The sequence below is a fragment of the Myotis yumanensis genome, unplaced genomic scaffold (assembly GCF_028538775.1).
Source record: "Myotis yumanensis isolate MYYU_CA2020_CCGP unplaced genomic scaffold, mMyoYum1.0.hap1 SCAF_2, whole genome shotgun sequence".
Classification (NCBI taxonomy): Eukaryota; Metazoa; Chordata; class Mammalia; order Chiroptera; family Vespertilionidae; genus Myotis; species Myotis yumanensis.
The window spans coordinates 3,403,034-3,418,333 of NW_027223753.1; the positions used below are offsets into that span (position 1 = coordinate 3,403,034).

Below are 15,300 nucleotides of genomic sequence, written 5' to 3' on the forward strand. Positions count from 1 at the left end.
GGCGGACCTCAGCCGCGAGGCCCGCCAGTCCCCGCCGTCCCCCGGCTGCGCCAGGCCTCGAAATTCTGGAGATGCCGCTGCGCCCTCCGCGGCCACCGGGACCCCACGCGCCGGCAGCGGCTTCCCCGGGAACGTCCTTCAGCCCCGGGAGCACGCGGGAAAAGCCCCCGCGCACCAATGAGCGAGCGCCTGCCTCATGACGGTCACGCTCGGGGGCGGGGCTTCCCTTCGCCGCTCCCGAGTTCCGGGAACCCCCTTTGATTGGTCTGGACGGCCTGGGAAACACTGTAGTGACGCCCAATCAAGACGCCACGTCTCGGCCTCGAGGAAATATTCCGTGTAGGTCCCTTTTGGATTGGACAGTTCCTTCGGGCTCTGGCCACTGGGAAGCTTTGTTTAGGTCCGGAAGGCGGGCTTTCCTGAGAGTGGGTGGGGAGGGGGCGTTGATTCTGAACCAATCCTTTCATTCCGTTGGGTGGTGACCAGCCAATGGGCCGGAGGGATAGGACGCTCCTCCCGGAGAGTAGTGAGACCCCTGGTGCGGGGCGATTGGTGGCGGGGGTGATGAGTGGCAGCTCCCTAACCCAACAGGCGTAGTGCGTGGGCCGTGGGGCGGGGCCAGGGCGGGTGCGCGGCGGCGGCGGGGTGGCTGGGCCGGCGGCGGCGGCGGTACGAGGCGCGCGCTCGGGGTCCCGGTCGCGAGGAGGAGGAGGATGTGGCGCGCGGAGGGGAAATGGCTGCCGAAAACAAGCCGGAAGGTAAGAGCCGGAGCGTGAGGGCTGGGGGCGGCGTGGCGGGCGGCGGGACCCGGCCCCGCCGGACATCCCGGGCATCGGCGGCGCCGGGAGGGAGCGCGGGGGCGCGGCGGCGGGGACGGGCGGCGGGTGCCCCGGCCGGGGAGGGGGCGGTGGGTGGGGGGCGGAGCGCGGCCGGTCCTGAGGTGACTCGCGGGGCGGTGGAGCTCGGCGCCGCACACCCCCACCCGGGGGCGGGCTGGGGCCGGAGGGGCGGGGGGCCGGCGGGCGGGGGCCGGGCCCAGCGAGGAGGAGGAGCCGGCGGAGGGAGGGCCGGCGCCTCCCCCACCCGGACCGGGCATCCCCGCCGCTCCGGGGCCCGTGGCGCGGCCCCCGCCCCTCGCCCCCCGCGCCGGCCTGGTGGGGGCCGCGGGGCGGAAAGTTTATCCGCCTCGGGCCCCCTCCGGCCTCGAGCCCCACTGCCCCGGGCCGGTCCCCGTCGGGGCACGGCCGGCGCTCACCCTCGCCGCCCAGGCTCTCGGGCGGCAGGGCCAGGCGGACTCTGTCCAGCATCACCCTCGAGCCCTGTGGGCGCCTCCCAGAGCCGGCGGGGTCCCCGCGTTTCTCCCCACCAGGGGGACCCCGTCCTGCTGAGCGTCCCCGGGCGGGAGGGCCTCGTGTGACCCCTCCCTCTTCCCTTCCTGGGAGGGGTCCTGCGCACGTCCCCGCCCCTAGCCGTGCTTCCTCTCCTACTCTTGCCCTTGCACCCCTCGCAGCCAGGAGGGTGGGGTCTCCGTTTCAATGGCAAGTGAGGCTCTCCATACTTCCTTGCCCTTTACCTTCTGTGACCCTGGTCCTGCTTCGGCAGAGGGGTCCGAGTCACCCTCTCATCTCCCGTGGAATCTTTTGGGGCCTCTGCACACCATCTCTTGACCCTTTTGCCAGGACAAGGGGACTCGGGCTACCCATGTTCTTCTTCCCTCACCCAGCGGTTAGTGGGGGCCTGTGCAGCGCTGAAGTCATTGCTAAATGGGAAAGCAGATACTTCGTACGGATTGTGCACCCTCCCCGCACACTTTCCTGGGCGAGGGTGAGCTCATTTCCTGCATACCCTCTGAGTTGTCCTCTTTTCCTTTCGGGAGAAACTGGACATGCCAGGGCTCCCTTCCCGGCTTGTCTGTCTCCCTGAACATGTTCTCTCTCCTCGGAGTTCCTTGGGGTGAGGGTGCCCATCAGATGTAGGGCAGGGCTTCCATTGTGCCTCCTACTGGAGTAAGACGGGGCCACGCTCATTACTCCGACGTTGGAGGAAAAGCAGGGTATCATTTGCTTCCAGTTCACTTTCCCCCTGGGTGCGGGCAGCGTGCACCAGTTGACACTGCCCCAGCAGGGAGAGAGTCGTGGGCCCCTGTTTTTGGCGTTCCAGTTACTGTCTTCTGTGCAGGAAGAGCCAGACTCTCTACACCCTACATTCAAGAGTCTTTGAACCTTCCCTGGAAATAAACGTCCCATGTCTTTTTTAGGAGAACTTATATCCTCCTTATGGCTTCTGTTTCCCAGTCAGCCATATTTAGGGAGCCTGTTACCTTGACTTTTTCTAATTTTCTTAAATTGTATTCATGTTGGCTGGGTAAGAAAGCCATATGCCTTTCCACCCAGAAAAGGGAGTGTAGACACCCATGTCGCCCACATGCCTTTCGGGAAGGGGTTGCTAGTGTGCTCCTGGTACTAGAACCTTCCTTTGGCCCTGGCGTTGTCCCTTGTGGGATCCAAACATTTCTTTTGATCTTGTAGCTTTCAGGTGAAGGGGAAATTTGGACACTTACTATTTTCTGCTGCTCTGATTCTCTTTTGGCAAAAAGGAGATTACAGTGATGCTATGCATATGTTTATGTATACATACATGTAAACTTATATTCATAGATGAAATCACACCCTTTACATATATGCAGAAATGTGTAAGGATTACATGACCATCTGTACATTTTGGGTGTTTGTGGGGACTTTGAGGTGTAAGAATATATATATATACACACACACACACACACACACACACACACATGTTGGTAACTCTTCAAGCTTAGAGAATGGGAAGGCTCATTGATAAATGGCCAGTTCTTACCACTCTTTCATTTCTCATTTGTACTGAACTGAATAAGCAGAATGACATCCTGAATGTTCATGTAAAGTGCAGAGGGCTTGCTGATGCTCACCCAAACTTAGGCATTCGGAATCCAGGAGCGGTGTTCTCGGATTGGTCCTGCATAGGGTTAAAAGTTCTCATCTTTATGTCTTCCCTGCCGTGTAGGGGAAAGAGATTTTCATGTATTTGGGGCAAACGAGAGGAGTGGGTGAGAAGAATATGTGTTTCTGTGACGGAACTGGAAGTGAACGGCCATAAATATGTCGCTGTTTTATTTTGGCCATTTAAATAATTGAGAGAGGTTGTGTACATTAGGACAAGGTACTTTTGGGAGGGCCTGTGACACTTCGTGACAGGGCAGGAGGGACGTTCTCCAGGTGTTCCCTGAGTGTCACAGTTTGTGTATTTGTCTGATTGCCCTTGGCTCCGGGGCAGGGGCAGTGATGTGAGTCTCCCCCGGTCCCCTCACTTCCTTCCCTCACAAAACTTGGAACGGTTGCTAGCTGCTGTCACTTCTTGACAGGCTGAGTTTGGAGCCTCATCCTCCCCAGCAAGCTCTGTCGGACTCGAAGCATTTGGACCTTCAAGTGCTTTTCTAGCAAGGACACTCCACCTGGGCTACGGAGGAGGAGACAGGGCCGCGCGAGGGCTGGCCAGCTTCGACTGACTGTGGGCCTGGCCCTTCAGTTAATATTGAGTTATCCGGCGGCCATCATACCCATCGCCTCACAGTACTGCTTTGACCTCAATTTGCTTTTCTTTTGGCTTTTAGAGTTCTTATGTTTTTTGTCCTCTCTGTGTCTGTACTCAGCTGGATGGAATTGTATACTTTTAGGGTATAGTATCACTGACCCTTGGAAAACAAGGTGACAACCTGCTGTATGTGTTGGCGTTTTCCCAGTAGAGGCATCACTTCCGGTGGTGGATCCTGGCCTGCCAACTCCATCCCACCGATGCCTTTGAGAGTTTCCTGTGCTAATCGGGTGCTCCATGCAACGGGCAGTGGAAGGACATGGTAAAGGTCAGAAGAGCACACTGGAGGTTAGTGTGGAAAGTTAGGCCCTTTCCTTTGAGTTCAATACGGTTGTGCTTCTGTGTCCCCCGTCCCCATAGAGTATTGGAGCTCAGCTTTGCTGCTCTTCCAGTGGGATTGTTCTCTTGTAGCTGGTCAGGCTGGATGGGTCCTCCTGACCTCCATCACTGTCTCCTCCCCTACAACCATGTACCCCCAGCTCTTCAGGCAAGGTTGGGTGGCCCCTGGAAGATCTCTTCCCTTGTCTTCTCGAAGACCTGGCTTATCCTGCATCTGGGAAATGCGGGTTCCTCCATCTCACCGTTCAGTGGATTCAGAATGTTGACGTGGTCACAGCAACCTCTGCTCAAGGTCAGATTGGGTCCGATTTTCCTTTCAGAAGGGGAGGGTTGCTCTTGCTTGCTCTGAGACATATTTATATATCCTGCTTATGTGTGTTTTTCCATTTCTTTAGTTTTTAGGCTTTCCCCCTAAAATAGCCTATTCTTTGGGGTCAAGTGGCATTGTTTTAGTCCTCTGTTTATCCTCGGTGTGCCCATGTGCTGGTGGGATTATAATTCTTTCTGACTGGTTGTGAGGTAGCCCATATGGTGGCTTTCCCCACTTCTTCATTCCTTTGGGCCAGTCTTTGTTTCCTGTTTCCTAAGGTCTGGAGGAAGGATGTCTTTGTGTACAGTTGTACTCCTTTCTAATTTCCTTATGGGAAAAGCAACAGAAGGTGATTCTCATGTTCCCTTCCTTTCCCCTCATTGTGCCTGTTGCCTCCTTTGGGGGACCCTTGAATTTATTATTTTGGAGGAAGTTGTTTTTGCTCCATATTTCCATCACTGAGCGCATTCATTCCAGAGACGTGTACTGAGCTGTTGTGTGCGAGGATCTGGGGAGGGGGTATCTGACTACCTGAGGCCATAGGGGTCTTGTTAGCCTTTTAATACAAATGACATTTCAGTGTATCTTGTCCTTGTCTTTTTATATAATCTTGTAAGGAATTCTTTTCTGTATTTTAATTATTTGGATTATCATCATACAAAAATAGACTCTAATAGTGTACTATTCCATTGAGCTCTTCCAGCCCTGCGGGAGTGGGGAGGGTGGAGGGCACCTCTGGAGAGACATTTGACAGTTTTCTCTCAGACTGTGCCTGTGCATGTGTGTGTGTATCTGTGTGTATAGAAAAAAGTAAAGTCAGCCTTCTTTTTTAAATGTGTAGGCATAACTTTTAGGTCATTTGGATATATGGTTGGTTGGAGTGCCTGTTTAACATTTGAACAGCACCAATTCGGGGCATTGTATAGGACATGAAATCAAATGCACCCTTTACAGAAGGAAGTGATAGAGAAAAATGATTTTCTCTTATGATTACCTGAGATGTTTCATACTATCAGATAGTAAGAACGACTTGAGCTGCTGTTACATTTTCACTGCCTGGAATATTGTATCCAAACTTAATGCCTAATTGTGGTGACCAGTCTTAGGCTAGGTTTCTGGTATCATCATCACTGCTTTTGTTTATTATGTGACTTTTAATACTTTACACTTTAAAGTGGCACTGTTATTTGTACTTCCTCCTCCTCTTTCGGTAAATAGCCTCAGATTATTTTTGGATGCAGGTATGGTATACATAATGATGACAACAATAGTAAAGAATTGACCTGAAATGCGCTTTTTCTTTTTCTTCTATGTTAAATCAGATTTAACTTCCACTATGTCTGCAGAAACCAATTCTGCTAGTATTCCACTCTTAAGAAGAACTCTTGTTGAGGATCGTTGTAGTCTGTGGTTTGGCAGTCCTTTATTCATGTGAACATGTGGCTGAATATTTTTTGTGGTGACATGCAATATGTGTTTCTTTTGTATTTCCATTAAAACAGATCATTTCTTAAAATGTTCGGTATCTTCTAGAATTACTTACCATGCTCATTTTTTTTTAGATGATTTCAATCCTATTTCCCTTTCCCACATAAAGAGGTTTCTTTATTGCCCTTGCCATCATCATTATTATAAGAGAGTAATTGTAGCTCTACTGTATTCATAGCCTATCACTCAGTAAAGAGGGATGCCCCCCGTTTCTTTTGTCCTGTAGTAAGAGGCAGTGTTACTTCTTGTTTCCCTGAGTTTAGGGTGATGGGGTGGGTTTGAGCCACTAGGTGGAGGGGTGATGGTAATCTCTGTAACGGCATTCTTCCGGGGTGGAACACTGTGTCCTTCAGGCATCTCTCAGGGCCTTGTGTAGGTTTTGGAAATTTGTTTTTGCCTCATTTAGCCATCCTTCTGTCTCTTTGGCTTGACAATGGTAAATTTCTTTGGGCACAGCCAACAAGTGTACTACTCATTTGGGGTCTTCATTCACCAGGACGTGTGGGGTCTTCTGATGCTCCTTGGCCTGTTAAGGTACTATCTGTATAGTTTTTGTGTGCTTGAATAAGAAGTGTTCTCACCCTCTACTTCCTTGTCCAGGTAACATGAGTAAGAGTGCATGGTCATTCACTCTATTTCCAGATTGTAGTGTGTAATGTAGTTTTTTTGGTACCTAATCAGGTTTGGATATAGGCTAAGGCAGCCGTGGGCAAACTACGGCCCGTTTGAAATGAATAAAACTAAAAAAAAAAAAAAAAAAGACCGTACCCTTTTATGTAATGATGTTTACTTTGAATTTATATTGGTTCGCACAAACACTCCATCCATGCTTTTGTTCCGGCCCTCCGGTCCAGTTTAAGAACCCATTGTGGCCCTCGAGTCAAAAAGTTTGCCCACCCCTGGGCTAAGGAGACACATGTGTTGTGTGCCATCAGTGGATGTGGAGCCATCAGTCCTGTGTTAAGACGTGTGACTATCTGTCGTTAGAAAGCGGGGCTGGTAAACATATAGATGGTCTTCCATCCCATGATACTTGTCATGTATTTGTAGGCAGAATGTTTTTCTGTATGTATTGACAGTGGACAGCAGTCCCCGATTTTTTCCGTGGTGAGACAAAGCAAGGTTTTCTTTTCTTTTCTCCTTCTTTCCCATCAGTATGCTGGCTGTGTGCTTCTCAGGTTGTATTGCGTCTCTCTGCTTTGAACGCCATTGCTTGTAGAAGGTCATGGGCCTCCGTGTGTAAAGGTTGGTAATGCTTTCTGAGCATTTTTTAGCTCATTACCCTGGACCAAAAGAGAAATATTATGTACCCACTGCAAGCAGAGGCCGAGTGTCAGCCACATTACTTCTCTTCTCACTTTTTTCAGAGGATTGTTCATTTGACATCATAGGTAGGATGACCAGAGATATTTTTTAAGTATTTCTTCTGGGTTCACCCTGTGTTTTGTTTCTTTCTGGTAGGGTTGCATGTTCTCTTATAGAGTCCTTCGCTCATTTGCAGAAGTGCAGTCACTTTTTATTTTATTTTTTCAGACTGAGCCAGGCCTTCCGAGTCATGTACTGTACTGTGTTCCTTCCCAGGAGTGTTAGCGGAGGGTGACTGCGAGGGCGACGGCTGGTGTGGGGCTGTGCTCCTCCTCTGTGCTCTGCCGTGTGGCTTGTAGTTACAAGTGCGCAGTGACATGCCGGAAGGAAACATTTGGGACTGAGTTCTTAACCGTTTCAAACATGTCACCACCTGGAGACCATTCCTCTCACACTGATCTCACTTCCTCATGTCATCTAAAATCTCTCCCTGCCTTCTCAAAAAAGAAAAAAATCCAGAAACAACAATCCTAACAAAACCCCAGCAAGGCAAGCCGGGCAGGCCCGCCCAACTGCTCTGCTCCCCGTACCGCCCCTGCCCCGCCAGCTTTGGACATGCTGCTGAATTGATACTTTTGTACCTGCGGTCTTCACAGGTTGACATGTGAAAAGCCTTTTGGAACACAGCGTCAGGCATTGAATAGACTAGGCATTGTCTCCATTTTTCCTTATCAGTTACCAGAAGGTAAGATTATGTATTTAGTCACTTGAAAACACTTGCAGAGTGAATCATTTTTCCTCCTTTGTTCCCACCTCCCCGTTGGAAAGAATATGGGCTGTGGCTTCTCATAATAATAGTAAATGACTGTGTCCCTGCTTTTGTGTCCAGCGCCTGTGAGGAAATGGGGAACTCACTCCCAACAGCGCAGGCTGACAAATTGGGACTCAGACGGTCTCTCTGGCCTGTATGTGACTGTGGAGATGATTTATACTTTCAGCTAAACCTCGTGTCGGTAACACATACATGATAAGAAACCCAGATGTTTAAGCTTATTTCATCTTTTTTACACTATTTGTTTAGCAAGATGTATCTCTGTGTTGTATTAGAATGGTACTCCTGCAACTAAAATTAAAGAAAAGAAAGAAAGAAAAACAAAGGGTTTTTTTTCAGTTTTGAAGAAGGTTTTACCTGTTTTTCTTCTTCAGCAGGGTTGCTTGAGAGTGCCAGGAAGTGTTTCTGAAGGCACAGCAATACAATCGAGAATTAATCTTTTAAAACTTAGATTTGGTTTTCAGTCCTTGTCTGAAAAGTTATTTCTGAGGATGTGTGTGCCCCATTGGTTTTCTGGGGCACTTGGATATGAAACCATTTGGAAGCGATAAAAATAAATTGTTGCAGTGTGTGAAATTATCAAATAGAAAGAAAAAAGATGCACTGGTGAAGAAAGTACCCATTTATCGTTAAAAATAATCTCAAGTGATGATTGGGAGTGTCAGTTCAGGTATTCCCGGGAAGAATGGAAGGTGGATGTGCTTGCCCTGCTGAAATCGGCAACTATCCCTGTTATACGAAGAACTCTCCAAATGGGGCTGCTCGGAAGATAAAGAAGTTGATGGGATTGCTTATTTTCAAATGTTAAGTGTTTTTTTCTCTTTTTAAAAAGTAATTGAAATAAAATAACCCTTCTTAGTGAAGAAAATGTAAACTCTTAATGGAAGTTCAGCAGAATGAAACATTTAAAAAGTGAAGATAGAAGATAAGGATTTTTTATTGCTAATCCACAAGGGGGTAGTGATGTTCTATCAAAGGCTTGTGGTGGAAATGTGAGATGATCTCTTTTAACATTTTAGATTTACAGATAAAACTGGTCTGTTTGCATTTTCACTTAATAAGATCTCCTTTTTCAAATCTTCCTTGGCAAAATTATTGCTTAAATTTTTAAAAAATTCATTTTGGGGGGAATGGTTACATTAAGCCATCGGAATGGTAAAGGAGGGAGAATGTCCTTGTAGTTTTGTGCTGTGGAGATGTTACCAAGGATCTGAGGTCACTTGTAATCTTCAATTTCCTGGGAAACATTAGGAATCTAGGAATCAGTTATTTAAGTGTCCCAAATAAAAGGATTTTAGTAACTTGTGTCTAAACTTTACAGAAGTTTTTATTACTGGTTGTATTTTCAGTTCTGCTGAGAGATGAAAAATGTGAATAACCCATACCACTAGCTGCTTTTAATAGTTGTAAGTAAATCAAATTTTTATAATCTTTTTTATTAGTTTATACTACATCATTAGATGAAAGCATTTCCCCTCTTACATAAAGATTCCAGTAGCTTGCCTGAAGTCATGAGCTTCATCCCATTTTATTCAGAATTCCTTAAAATTAGGGGTGGCTTGGCAATGCCAGGCAGTTTTCAATGAAGCAATCAAAGTGGGTATATTGTGTGCTCTTTTCTGAACGAGAGAGCACATAGTGGGCGAAGGATTTAAGGTGAGGCTGGGACTACATTCTGCTGATTTAGCAGCAACTAATATCTTTAAAAAAGTATTTTTAACAAACATATGAAATAGTTCCATGATTTAGAAGTTAAGCTTGTTTGTAGCATATTTAGTATATTTTTCATTTTTGGTTTAGGGAAAAGGTTGTTAATACAGCTTTTTTCCCTCCCTCCCTCCCTCCCTCCTCCCCTCCCCCTCTTCCCTTGGTCTGAGCAAGGGCTTTTTCTGTTTTATCTCCTTTATTAAATGACTGGTAATTTCACATCCCCAACGATACAGTTTCTTCACGGACTATCCTAAGCTCTGCTGGGAGCTGGACTATGACGTCAGCATTTCCATTCATGAATTTGATTTTTCTAAATCTCTTTTCTTCTTTTGTATTCCTGAGCTGCCTTCTGGCACATGCACAAATCAGTTTACCATCAGTCAGCCCATAAATCAGCGATAAAAGGTAAAACAAAAGATAAGATGTTGGGGCTGTTTCAATAGAACTCTAGTTGCTCATGCTGATTCGCATCAGTGTACTTTGGACAAGGTTTCTGGCGAAACAGATTGAAACCTAAAACAGTCAGCTTAATTATCCCATGATTTTGTGGATTGCGCTGCATTGTGGCCCTACTGACACTACGTTTTTGTACTTCCATGAAGTTCAGAGTGCTAGGCTGTCGCTCCTTTGTTATAAAGGAATGTTTCTGTTGTAATTTGACTAAATTGGAGCATTCTGCTTTATTTCAGAGAGCTTGGGCCTGGAGATTAAATTAGGTCCTACTCAAAATACTTTTGGGATGCATTTGGATTTTTGGGGGATATTTTGTCACTCTTGAAATATTTATTTCATATCAATTTTTTTTTTGTAATCCTCACCTGAGGACATTTTTTCCATTGATTTTTAGAGAGTGTGAAAGGGAGGGAGGGTTAGGGGAGGGGAGAGAGAGAGAAAGAAAGGGAGAGAGAGAGAAGAGAAGAGGAGAGGAGCGGGGAGGGGAGGGGGGGAGGGGGAGGAGAGGAGAGGAGAACAAAAATGTTCATTCTGCTCAGTTATTTCCTATGACACATTTAAGAGGAGAGAGACATCAATTTGTTGTTCCACCTATTTCTGCATTCTTTGGTTGATTTTTGTGTGTGCCCTGACCAGCCATTGAACCCGCAATCTTGGTGTATCAGGATGCTGCAACCAACTGAGCTACCTGGCCAGGCTCTTGAAATATGTTAGACGACTCTGTCTGGTGCATACATTTTGCATGTGCTGCAGTTGTTATTCTGTCAGTAGCAGAGTAGCCCTAGGTGGGAGTTAGGTTTCATCTCCCCCAGGTTGTGCATTCGCGTAGCTGTTGACTCCATTTTCTCCTCCGGGAGGTCACTGCTTGTGATTTAGTGCTGCGTGCCAGCAGTTCTGGAAGCAATCTTATTTGGAGTTTTCCTCTGCAGGCCGAGGGAGTTTGAGGCTGAGCCTCTGGCGTGCGGCATCTTTCGAGCCTCCTGTAGTTGATGAATGGTGAGCTTTACAAAAGTTCATTTTCTCTGCTTTCTTGGGGGTTTGTTGACTTTCTAGACATTTAATTGCCAAGAAACATTTAGATGTTTCAATTTAGAATGTGTTCTATTTAGAAATCACTGTAGCTCAGTTACAATTTATGGTGAGAGCAGGTGATTCAAACTGCAACCATTTTGATTGATTCCCAGTGTTACTCCTGAGAAGACTTTAAAGCTCATGACAACAGCGGAGATACCAGCTCCTCCCACCCTTCAATGAATCCAGAGCTGTGTGTTCCTTCAGGTTGAACCGTGTTGCTGGATGGGGAACAGACATGTGTGGTCTGCTATTTAGCATTCTCCTTGAAGTAGGTGCTCTGAGGAAAAAAATCAGCAAGGAGACATGAATAAGCATTTGAAGATGATGTAAATGATACTCATTTTCTCCAAGAACGGAATTGTTTTAAAATTATTTAAATACAATTTTTAAGAAAGGTTCTAATCTTAAATATTATTTATTATTATTGTTATTTTTTAACCCTCACTGAGGATATTTTTCCATTGACTTGTAGAGACAGTGGAAAGCAGGGGGTGAGGGCCGGGGGGAGGGGGGGGGGCGGGATTTGTTGGCTGAAGCTGTGTAGGAGGAATGTGAACCGCTGGCACGGAAGTGCCTCCTTTCGGGTGTACGCAGAGGGCCTGACTTTTTAGGTCTAACACTTTGCGACTATTTACTTTAAAAATGTGAAAAATTGTTAAAGCTGTTGAAAAGCTGTACAGCACAAAAATGTTCATTCTGCTCAGTTATTTCCTATGACACATTTAAGCTCTTTATTCTGATAGGATGAGTGTTCACAGTTTTGGAAAAATAGACTTAAATAATATGATTACAGATGGAAAAGTGTCTGTTAACCCCAGACTTTTTATGTTTAAGGTTGGATTATTTATATTTGTTTGGTTGTTTCTTTCTGGAGTGATTAATATAACTGTTATTAAAATGTATTGATTGCCAGTAATTCAGTAAATGACTTCCTATTAAGAAATGCGTGGGGATGGGGGTGTTTCATGGGGGAGTTTCGGTGGACCCACAGTAATTGATCACATAGTGTCTTCACTTGGGCGTGCTTCCTGGGCTGCTACAGGCCTGGCATTTGGAGATGGCTTGAATATAATTTATATTTTGAAAGTTTCGTTCATATTTAAAGCTACTGAGGGGCAAGTTAATGTTCCTGGTGTTCTTGCCAAGATTCCCTGCTTGATGCTTTCCGTCTCTGCCATTATGAAAGGTGCTGGCTGAATTATTTGCTTTGACAAAGCTTCTGATGGAGGTCTCTTCCTCGTTTAATTTTATTGATAGAGGCTGTTGTGCTTAAAAGGAAAGGATGACAAGCAGGAGGCTGTGAGTGGGTACTCCGTATTTTGAAGTACTTGTCTTTCTTCCTAGGGGTCCTCCAGAAATTGATCCTAGATTACTTGACCAAATTCAAGGCCCAGAGATTTATTCCAGACGTCCTGGGAGGCGAGGAACATCAGTCTTTCTCCACTGAATCTGATTATTCTGCATCTGACCCAGGCTGCCTGTATGGGTGTCTTCTGATGCAAATCTGGTGATAGTGGCAACCTTTCTAACTGGGCTGAGTATCCTTGACAGCTGTTATCTGTCCTCTCCAGGTATTTTTAGCCTCCAGCCTCTGTGGCCACGTCTGGAGGAAGGGAGGATGGATTTAGCTGCTCTGGTGCCACTCCAAGTTGTTGCGGGTGCTGTCCGCCGCCTTCAGCAGCCTGCCTTCGTCTCGGCCCGGCTCTGACGAGGCTCTTTGCCCTTGTCATGGGGTGAAAAAGCAAACACAGAAGTCATTTGTTAATAAGAATGAAAGTCATGATTTTCAGAATGCTTTAAAAAATAAACAGTGGTTAGTGGTGATGGTGCACAACAAGTTGAATGTACTTAAGGCCACTAAATTGTATACTACAAAAGGGTGAAAATGGTAAATTTTACATTATGACTATTTTACCACAATTTAAAAGAAAGACTCCAGGTGGATTCAAAATCTAAGGAGCAAAGTAGCAATGAGGTCCTAACAGTAAATATATGACAATATTTTCGTTACCCCAATGGGGGCTTGTGCCTTAAATAGGGTCAAAATCTCCCTCCCCCACTGCCCATCTCTTCTTCTCTTCCCCTTTCCCCTCTGCCTCTGCCTTTCTGTGGCGCACGCGCACGCGCACGCGTGCACACACACAGTGGTGAGCAGGCTCTGCGGTTCCTCTATACAGTCAACTCTCAGGAGGATTGGTGAGGGTCCGTTGGACTGCTGATCTTTCGAGGGGGTAGGGTGAAAGGAGACTGAGAGAGAGGGACTGCAGCAAGGGGTCCTGGCACCTCAACCTGTTTCCATCAACCAGCGTAAAAGAAAGAATATTAACTCCCAAATGGATTTGTGTTCAGTTGTAGTGGGTAAACTTTCTGCAGAGAATATGTCCACTGTAGCTACACCCATGAGGCCAAGTGTCGTCAGCCAGAGGCCTGCGTGTGTGGAGTGAATCAGCAGTGGGCATGGCCAGTGTCCCCGGGCATGTGCTCTGAGTGGTGGCGAAGCAGGCGTGGCACACTGGCAGGAGGTGGTCTTTGTAGGCTTTGCCCTGTGTGGGTTCTCAGGTTGTCCATTTGGGGGATGTCAGTCCAGTTTGGATACTTGGGTGGGTCCTTGCCTTTCCCTTGTTGTGGACCACTGAACCTGAAAGGTTGGGGACAGCCGTCCAAAGACAGGGACGCCTTGGAAGAGGGACCGTGGGGAAGAAAACAGCAAACTGCCTCTGTGTAAGCGTAGGTGGCTGCCTGGATGCACGTTTGTTTGGCTTTTCCCTGGCATCTCCTTCCTGCCTCTCATCTCTGGTTTTTCTTGATTTCTCATGGCAGAGGGAGGAGTCCGATGGCAGTAGACAGGTGGGAGACTGTGAGGGAACAGTCGTTTGGAGGTTCTGTGTAAGGGCCAATAGCCTGTATGCTGTGAATCGTCTGAATACACAGCTGTTTAGTAATTGGTGTCTCCTAGTGATGACCTTGAGTCTATTCAGAAAAGCAACACTTAGTGTGTTCTACTTACCAAAAGAGGAAAGTATGTAATGTTTTTAAAAAACAGCCATCAGAGTAGCTTTTAGTACTTAAAGGAATTTGATTGCTTTTTAAATAACTTTATTGAGATATAATTCATATACCATAAAATTCATTCTCTTAAAATATGTCAGTGGTATTTAATATGCTCATACAGTTTTACAGCTATCCGCACTATCCCTTTCCAGAGCATCTTCACTCCAAAAAGAAACCTGTGTCTATTAATAGGCACTCCCCCTCCCCCATCTCTAGGCAATCAGTAATCTCCTCTTCTTTATGCATTTGCCTATTCTGGACGTTTTATATAAATGATATCTTACAATATGTGGTCTTTTGTGACTGGCTTCTTTCCTTTGGCATAATGTTTTCAAGGTTCATTCATGTTGTAGCATATATAAGAACTTCGTTCCTTTTACAGTGGAATAATACCCTAAATATGCCGCATTTTTTTTATCTGTTCTTCAGTTGATGAACATTTGAGTTATTTTCACTTTCTGGCTATTATGAATAATGCTGCTATGAACATTGTGTACATGTTTTTGTGTGAACATATGTTTTCAGTTTTCTTGGGTGTATACCTAGCATTGGAATTGTTGGGTCATGTGGTAACTCTCTTTTGTTGAGGAACTGCCAAACTGTTTTTGCAAAGTGGCTGCATCATATTACATTCCTGCCAGCAATGTCTGAAGATTCTGATTTCTTCACATCCTTGCTAACACTTGTTATTATCTGTCTTTTTGATTAAAGCTATTCTTGTGGATGTGAAGTATTATGTTATTGTGGTTTTAATTTGCGTTTTCCTAATGCCTAATGTTGAATGTCTTTCATGTGATTATTGGCCATTTGTATGTCTTGTCTGCTCTGGAGAAATGTCTTTTGCCCATTTTGAATTGAGTTATTTGGTTTTTGGTTGTTAGTTGTAGGTGTTCTTTATTCATGCTGGGTATCAATTCCTTATCAGATATATGATTTGCAAATATTTTCTCCCATTCTGTGGGCTGTCTTTTTACTTTCTTGATAGTGTCTTTTGAAGCACAGTCGAGTTCAATTTATCTTTTTTTCTGTTGCTTATGCTGTCATCATTAAGAAATCATTGCCTAATCTAAGATCATAAAGATTGACACATTTTTTCGTAAGTTTTATA

The 15,300-nt window shown here is 46.0% G+C and overlaps 1 protein-coding gene across 12 annotated transcripts in view; it reads left to right on the top strand.

Annotated features, from left to right (window-relative positions):
- The first annotated feature begins 650 nt into the window (after positions 1-650).
- The window catches only part of CAMTA1 (calmodulin binding transcription activator 1), a 674,030-nt gene continuing 659,380 nt past the window's right edge, over positions 651-15,300 (top strand). For all 12 annotated transcript variants that reach the window (XR_011470178.1, XR_011470179.1, XM_070403987.1 and 9 more), the window contains exon 1: positions 651-758. Coding sequence is in view for 10 of the 12 variants with exons in the window: in XM_070403987.1 (XP_070260088.1) it covers positions 714-758 (45 nt within the window). In the remaining 2 variants the exon portion in view is untranslated. The remainder of the gene's footprint in view (positions 759-15,300) is intronic.